The 9,086-nt window shown below is 34.0% G+C and overlaps 1 protein-coding gene across 1 annotated transcript; it reads right to left on the reverse strand.

The window, feature by feature from the left end:
• Positions 1–3,187: 3,187 nt before the first annotated feature.
• LOC113074505 (serglycin-like) lies at positions 3,188–6,987 on the reverse strand. Its single transcript, XM_026247341.1, has 3 exons — positions 6,745–6,987; positions 5,311–5,449; positions 3,188–3,845 (listed from the first exon to the last, which is right to left on the reverse strand). The coding sequence occupies exons 1-3, from the start codon at positions 6,809–6,811 to the stop codon at positions 3,566–3,568; spliced, it is 486 nt and encodes a 161-aa protein (XP_026103126.1). The 5' UTR covers positions 6,812–6,987; the 3' UTR covers positions 3,188–3,565.
• Positions 6,988–9,086: the final 2,099 nt, after the last annotated feature.

Below are 9,086 nucleotides of genomic sequence, written 5' to 3' on the forward strand. Positions count from 1 at the left end.
AGAAAGGGGCAGAGTTTAGAGTTAAAGTTTGATTAATAAATTACAAAAAAAAAAATGTATTAACAAATTATATGCATGTATGAATATTTACAAAAAAAAAATCTATAATGCATTTAGAAAACATATGGTGAATTTTCATCTCATGTCAACTAACATGTTTCATTTCATATACTTTGTGTTCGAGTCAAAGATGAGACATCCATTTTGGGGTATGCATCAAATTAAATGTACAAAAGTGATTTTACATATATACAAAGCACATTAAATGCAAGTAGAGTGTCTACTTTAAAATAAAAATAAAATGTCAAAATATCTGTGAAATAATGTTCCATTGCATTCAGTGTAGCAGACTGTAACTTAGATGTAAAAATAAAGCAACATATTAATTCTGACCCGTACTTAAAATGTGTAAAAAGAAAAAGTGAGCATAATAAATTTGACTATATTTAAATGATAAAAAATTGGGTTTGAAGGGGATTTCTTTAAATTTCTTTTAATGTCACCAGATGTTTCTTGTTCTAAAGAGACCAGACAAAACATTTTGGCATTTGAACTATTGTTACACTGAATGGCATTTTAGTTGGTGTCTTCAGTAAATGATGGTAAAAAATGTATGATAGTCATTATGTTTTATGCAACAACAAAAAAAAAAATAAGCTAAATAAGCATAATTTAAAAAAAAAAACTGTATTAAGCTTTTTTGTTTTGATGCTTGAAAATCCGTTTTTGTCTTTGACCCACTTCAAACCTTAGTTTAGACTCGATGTGAGAATATTAAAAGCTAAAAAAAAAAATATTTAGGCACATCCCAATTTTGGTAACAGGTTGCAACATTTTGTATGAGTCCAGGCATTTGTACATAATTTGTGTAAAGTGCAGCAGTACTATAAAAATATATAGAAAAATTGTTAACAATATGACATAACTATTGGGGGTGACTAAGTAACTGGTGGTCCTACTTCACAAATAGGTGAAAATATCAGCAAACCTAAAGCTTCATCTGTTTTACACAGTACTTTAACACATTAACATATGTTAGTATTATCTTAACAGTTCAATATGTCTCAATACGAATATAATCACATCTATGGAATAGCTAAAGCAAACGTTGACGCAGTGCGAAAACATCGATCATGTGCAGCATTGCTCAAGACCCATAGAGAGGAAGCTCTGTAGAAACATTACACAGTGTGTGCAAAATGGTAACTGACAAACAGCTTCATTTAAGTGAAAAACAACATTAACTAGTTTGGATTCAACCTTCAGCTGTTTTTAAAGGTCCTGGTGGATTTGCGTGGATGTACGTTTTTTAAACAAGCTCAGAATATACATATGCTCCATTAGAGCCCATTATTACAGTCACTAGAGTCTGTTTACTGTGTTTCCTCGGTGTTTTATCGCTGACTGATAATAAGCAGCCTCCACACCCAATCCTTCACGACTTCCATGGCCTACTTTAGACTGGAAACACTGTAAACATGTTCGACAGGATCGTGAGCTTTTGTTTTTAGAGGGAGTAAGGCAAGTGGTGTAGTAAGAGCAAAAAATGTAACCATGAATTGCAGTCTGAGTTAACGCTCACCATTTCAGCTCCGTGGCTTTAGCTTGATCGCAGTCCTCCTCAGTACAGCTTCCGCTGGATCCCTGTTCCTGAACGGACTGCGACCGACGGAGACGGAGACACCGCGAGTGAGCGCGGAAACATTAACCAGGCTGCTGAACTTCAAAAATAAAAGTTTCTTTTTTAACATTGATATGTTGGTAAGGTTTTTGTTCATACTTTCTTAGTTATTAGTTTTATTTTTTATCCCATAATTAGTATAATCATTTGTAGCTGTTGGATAAAGAAAGAAATAAAAGCCCAATAGCATGCATCTAGACATTATTAGTAGTAGTATTATTAATACATTTCACACACTCCTTTACATACATTTAGTTTTTATATATTCATGTTGTTGTAATAATAAAAAAAATATATATACTTTTCCATGCACGTAATGTTGGTAACAGATTGGTAACAAAAAAAAAAAAAAAAATACACTTTTTTATTTTGTATACTTTCAGGCATTATTCAGGCTCTTAGTCTGTTGTGATTATTTTTAAATAACTGAATTAAAAAATGTATTAAGTAAAAAAAAAAATCTGGTGGCCAGAATAATTTTATGATGTATTTGTGCCGTTTCATTAATTTTTTATGTTCTTTATAAATTTACTGTTTACATTTTACTGAAAAGCCTTTAGTAAGAAAACTGAATGGCATATTCCATTGTGGTAAATATACCCCATATATTGTGATTACACACCTTACTATTGTAAAAAAAAAAAAAAAAAAAAAGCATAAAAAAAAAAAACCTTTATACCTGCTCTGAAAATCCTACACGTTTTCAGACTTGTGTTGCAAAGTAATATTTAAAAGCATGATTTCATTTATTTTTTCTATATATTATTTAATGAACTTTTTTCTTGAACTTCCCTTGAAGGAGTGGAACGTGTTACACAGCAGATGAAACATTACACAACACAAACTTCTTCTGATATCAGGCCAGCTATCCAAATGAAGCGATGGTCAGAGGGGAACAGAAGGCCAGCCACTACACTAATGGAGCTGCAACAAACCGGAGATACTGATCTCTTCAGCTCTTGAAAGAGTGACTGCCACTTGGTGGAGTTTGCTAGCCAATGTGAAGAATAGTTTTCAGAAATTGCCCCATGAAAGTCCAGCTTTGAATCCAGATGAAAATCTCCCTTTTGCTCCTGAGAGTTACAAGTGTTGAATCTAAAAGCAAGAAAAATATTTGACTGTGTTGGTGTAACTTTGAAGGTGTAACATAAATTATATGTGGGTGTACAGTAAATGTTTTCTGAAGGCACTGTATCATCGTAACCACATGCCATTGTTTTGAATCTGCACATTTGCACCTCTTGAAAATAACTGTATAATGTTGCTCTAAATACAGATTGATTCTAAACTGTATGTCTGCACTCTAGATGCTGAGAAACAGGTCATGAGATGTGAATCCGGAAATGCACAAGATATAGCCAAAGTGTGATCAAACGTGATCTCACTTCTGGTAAAACAGGAAGCCTGAACAGCTGAGCTCATCTCATATTTAAAGCATTTGTTCAATACAGTTCATTCCTCCTTTTTATGGGGTAAAATGCTTAAAATAATAGACAAAATGCTTTATAGTATGAAAGGTTTTTTTTTTTTTTGGAAAGTTCAAAATATATTACAAATACGAAAATATACCTTTTTGCTATCCAAACATTTTATTTCAATTGCCTATTTCCATCCCAAAATTACAAATATTGTTTTAATACAGATCATGGGTCCCACTGTGGACATTAAGAGTAAATAAAATAATAAAAATATAAAGTTTCAAAGATGAAGAGCAGATAAAAATAGATCCTTACAATGGAAACTGGAATATAATAAACCTTTGCAGAGCATGCCACATTTTAAGAATATATATTAATTATTAATAATCTGTGACCAAAACAGCACCATCCCATATGGCTTATATTGTATAAAAAAGAAAAAGCACATGAGATGTAATGTAGCCCTTTATGCAATAATGTTTTCCTCTTTCAAATCCTGTTCAGAAAGCCAATCTGTTTTCCGAGTTGAATCATATTGGGATAAATAAATGTCTCCACTGGATTCGACAGCCGATCCCTCCTCTTCGTTCTTGTTGGCTTCTTGTTGGCTTCTTGTTGGCACTGGAGCATCTCTCATCATCCGCTGATCCATGGTTCTAAACGGAGCGAAGGTGTCGGAGTTGCCTGAACCCTCTCCTGACTGCTCCTCTGTCTCAGGAGTGGCTTCCTCTGTGCTAACTGGGAATCTGTTGGAAACAAAAGCACAAAGTCACTCTAGAGCGCTCCAACATCCTCTCAGCCCTTCCTGTAATTCTGAGAACATAAAGAGCCCATTTCTTAACCATCCCACTGACTTCCCCAATCCAGACTCAAAAAACTAAATGGAATGTCTAAATAAAAAAAAGCATAGTCCTTGTGACAAGTACTGTAGAATGTTGCAGAGTACCTACTGTACTTCAGTATAGGGAAGATATTGGGAAATGTAACACTCATTTCACTCAAAAAATTAATTTCCGTCCTTTATTCACACTCAAGTTGTTCACAATGGGAAAATAAAAGAAAAAAAATACTATGGCAATAAAAGGAGACTAGAAACTGTTTACCAACATTGTTGATGCCATCATTTTACCAAGCAGTATCTGGTTTCCAGCATTATTCAAAATAACTTATTTTGTGTTAAAAAATATATAATAATAACAATAGTAATAGTATGAAATTAAATAAATCAATCAATAATCAATAATGCTTTCAAAATCTAAATTTTGTCATGTGTGGGAGAAATATCTCTTTAATTTACTGAGAAATATGTCTAATATTATAATATTTTGTTGATCTGTGAGATATAATGTTTCCCGGTTATGAAGATCATGAACATTTTGAGGAGCTACAACTGCTGTGATGTCTCTGTGATTGATTTGTGGAAGGAAGTGATTCAGCGCGAGTAAAACTATTTAAAAAACATTGGTGTTTCATTGATATCAATAAAACCATAATCACGTTGTGAAAGCACCTTATCTAACACACAACATTTGTAGTTGTAGGAATGAGAACTAAACGTATATATTTGACATAATAAAACCTTGCAGAAAAACATAATTTTTGCCAAGAACTACTTTTCAGCAGAAATGATCTGCACTGCCAGGAAACAATAAAAGAGATTTGAATCATGTGGTGAAGCTTCACAATCAGTATGTCACAACGTGAGTGATTCGGGAAATGCGCCCGACTTTCAACAACTTCAGCATATATTTTTTCAAAGTTTCATTTTTTTTTTTTTTTTTACTTCTTATCTAACCTCCATTTTCTATAATACTTAATGAGGAAGCAGTCAGTACTTCCTGTAGGGAAAAAAAAATATCTTACAACTCTTTCTATTTTACAGAGTCTTTTGTCTACTTTCCTGGTTGTTATTTTAACACATCCCTGAGGGATTTCTTTAAAAGCTCTATACGAGTATGTAAAAACTCCAGCTTCCTCTGACAAGATTTTGAAATTATTAAGACTATTGCTGGATGATTAAGATGTAACCCAATATATGACATGCAGGGACAGTGGCTTTGTGTTTTTTTTGTTGTGTTATTAAAAACAAAATCTACTCAAAATGAAAGTTCATTTTTGATAGTAGCATGCATGCATCCTGTTAGCTGTGACTAATCTTAGACATAGATGCATATAAATTAATATTTATATATGAATAAACAGCCAACTTACATGTGTTTTGCAGCAGAAGGTGGAAGTCGAGAGCTTTTCCCTGATAGGGGCACCAAGGGGCCCACCTGTGTGACACAGTTTGCATTCTTAAGATCCGGGTTGCATTTCACGAACATATATCTTCCTGTGAGTGGGGCTCCTGTGTTCAGGGATAATAAAGAATGACAGATGAGGGCTTGTCAGACATTAACACCATCCTCAAAATCCTCATTTTTTAATAATGAACATCCCAGATTACTTAAATATCTTCTGTGTTTTAATTATCTAGTCTATGTTGTCATTTGTAAGCAAGTTGTATTTATAAATCGATTCAATGCGTTTAAGTCTTTTTGTAGGCCTATATATACTACATTATGCATTATATACTGTATTTATTGTCTGCTTGTTTGTCTATTTTTATTATGTATTATATGAATTCCGCCGAAGAATATCGTGCTATGTGACATTTTTTCTCTTTATAAAACAATTTTCTGCTACAGTTATCCAGAGGCGTAACACTGCTGAACTTATAGCGCTGTGATAGTCCGATTCCCAAACTAACAACTCTAAAGAGTCGATTCTTTTTAGTGAATCAAAATCAAGCTTCACGTTGCTGTGTATTGCGAAATCCGAACGAATTATTCTAATGACCAGGTTCGTTTGAGTGATTCAAAACCACACATCTCGACCAATAGCCCGGAGGCCCATCTCTACTGTTGAAATAAAATTATTTAATCGACAGCAGCCTGCCGAGCACAGTAGGCCTAGCCTATGTGCAATAAGATACAATAATCTAAATATTTCCTCCTAAGAAGCATTAAAAGTATTCTCTGGGAACACACATAGCTATTTGTCAAAAAAAAAAAAAAAAAAAAAAAAAAAAAAAAAATATATATATATATATATATATATATATATATATAAATGTATAATGTATGTATAATGTATAAATGTAGGCCTAAAAGATTAGTTGACAGACCCGTTAATGAACCGGAATCGAACAAGCAAATTAATTATGAATTCCACACTTATTAAAAACAAACAAACAAAACATTGAATCTACAAATGAATATCAGTAGCCTAAGGGAAACGCTCGGTATAGTGAATTTGTATACGTCAATTATTTTTATTTAGGCTATTTATTTGTAATTGACAAATTAAAAGCGTCATCATGTCAAGTTTAATCCTAAAAGAGCTGGTTGAGGCTAAGCTACTATTTAATTTTTTTCAGTATAACTGAGAGATTATTGATTTGACATAACTACTGGTGTTGAAAGTTACTTCAATTTATTTGATTTGATTTCAGTAAAATATAATTTATAATGATTTCCTTTGAACTTTGCTTGAAGACACGCAGTTTCTAAAACCTAGAAACACTTTCCGTAACAGTCCTTAAACCTTCGACTTTATCATCTTTTTTAACATCTGATCTTAAAATGCGTTAAAAAACCTTACCCAGTCCGCTGTCCACAAAAAGGCATATTATTGCCAGTGCCAAAGTTATTCTGTGGTAAAATCCCATTCTATTGTCCCTGTCAAGCAGAAGATGCGAAAGAAAATGTCTTCAAATGAACGTCAGACAAGAACTTTTCCCAGTTCAATAGTAGCAGACCCTGCCCCTGTGTGCGTCATTGTTTCCTGAAAGCAGCATACAGCAGAACGGTTTGGCAAGGTCTCTCAACACTCAATCCTAAAAAAACACGGAGTATTAGCCTACTAATACTCAAACGAATCCAACCGTCGTTTTAAAAATACACAACAGGATTGAGCAAAACATCTGAAAGCTAGAGCCTAAAAGTGATTGACAAATGTAAGATAAGATATTTTACTAAAATTAATTTCCATTTTTTATCATCTTTAAAAAAAGTGAAATTCAGTGATTTTGTTTTTATTTTTGAATCTGTACTCTATTATAAATCATTATTGTGACACTAGTGTGTCAGGCAAAGACTTGAGCAACAAATGCAGTAAATGCTGTAACATCCTGAAAGCCATTGCCCCACGGCATGGTCACCATCAGTTTCTATGAAAATCTTTTCATGCAACCACAGTCTTTACATTTTGTTGTTGCAAGATGTCCGAGATGTTGAGCAATTTTAACCAAATGCCCACAGAGGTTAAATTCTGCAGAATCACCCATACATTTACCAAATTAGGTTACTTCCAGTTATAGTGTCATTCCCGCTAGATTATTTGGAAAACATTAATGCAAAATTCTGCAGGATTGATAACACAACAACAGTATTTTTAACAAACCAAAAGAAATACTGTAATGTGTTTACTACTCAATGTCTATTACTTGTAAGACTGTCCATGTGTTGATATATGAAACATGACAATACATATATACAGTACAGACCAAAAGTTTGGACACACCTTCTCTTTCAAAGAGTTTTCTTTATTTTCATGACTATGAAAATTGTAGAGTCACACTGAAGGCATCAAGGGCTATTTGACCAAGATGGAGAGTGATGGGGTGCTGCGCCAGATGACCTGGCCTCCACAGTCACCGGACCTGAACCCAATCCAGATGGTTTAGGGGTGAGCTGGACCGCAGACTGAAGGCAAAAGGGCCAACAAGTGCCTAAGCATCTCTCGGGGAACTCCTTCAAGACTGTTGGAAGACCATTTCAGGTGACTACCTCTTGAAGCTCATCAAGAGAATGCCAAGAGTGTGCAAAGCAGTAATCAAAGCAAAAGGTAGCTACTTTGAAGAACCTACAATATGACATATTTTCAGTTGTTTCACACTTTTTTGTTATGTATATAATTCCACATGTGTTAATTCATAGTTTTGATGCCTTCAGTGTGAATCTACAATTTTCATAGTCATGAAAATAAAGAAAACTCTTTGAATGAGAAGGTGTGTCCAAACTTTTGGTCTGTACTGTACATAAAATATTTTTGTCTTTTGAAGTGAGATGGATATGCAATATGTTACTATAAATATAAGCATATGAATACATTTTTTTAATATATGTGAAACGATAAACTATAGTGGAGCAGTGTTGTGCACAGTATGTAACAGTGTCAACACAGTTGATACAAAGCTGTCATGGCTTGCAGGAAGTGGGTTTTGCACAGTCAGGAAATGACAAGGGTTTCTCCTTTTATCACACAGCATGGTTTATCACACAGAGGAGTTTTTCACTATATGCATAAGCAAAAGGAAAGTTTGGGAAATTCAGTCGAGTAGATTATTAGGTATTGTGTTGTGAAAGTTGTGATGTCTGCTGGGGAGTTTCTGTTTCTGATAACACTGCTAATTGGGGCCACACTGTAGCAGCCGGACTAATCACTTTCTGATCAGTTTTCAAGTATGATTACTTTGATGACACAAATTAAGACTGGACTTAATGTACAGCATTAAATATAACGTAGGCCTATGGAAATGATCGACAACTGATTCCGATATTAAGGAGACCTAAAACTCAAAGACGCAGTTGTGCATGAAGAAGTTTCTAAACAATCTTCATGTTTTAAATGGCACTGAGATGGAATGTACATTGAGTTTGGTGTCTGTCAAACTGTATACTTAACTCTTGGCTAAGTTCGGCATCTGAAGATTGTTTATTCCTCAGACTGAAGATGACCGAGAGAAAGAGTCCCAAACACACAGACACAGGACATTTACTCATATTTCAAGCATAATGATCAGATATCTCAAGAACAGAGCATGTCATTTCGGTTTGGTAGAGTTTCCTCTGAGCAAGACATATTGTTCCTTGCAGAGAGTTGACTAAAACACATAATGCTATATCCTTTTTGGAAAAAACCCTGCATTCTCTGGATCTCTT

Source organism: Carassius auratus, unplaced genomic scaffold, assembly GCF_003368295.1.
Source record: "Carassius auratus strain Wakin unplaced genomic scaffold, ASM336829v1 scaf_tig00014974, whole genome shotgun sequence".
Taxonomy (NCBI): domain Eukaryota; kingdom Metazoa; phylum Chordata; class Actinopteri; order Cypriniformes; family Cyprinidae; genus Carassius; species Carassius auratus.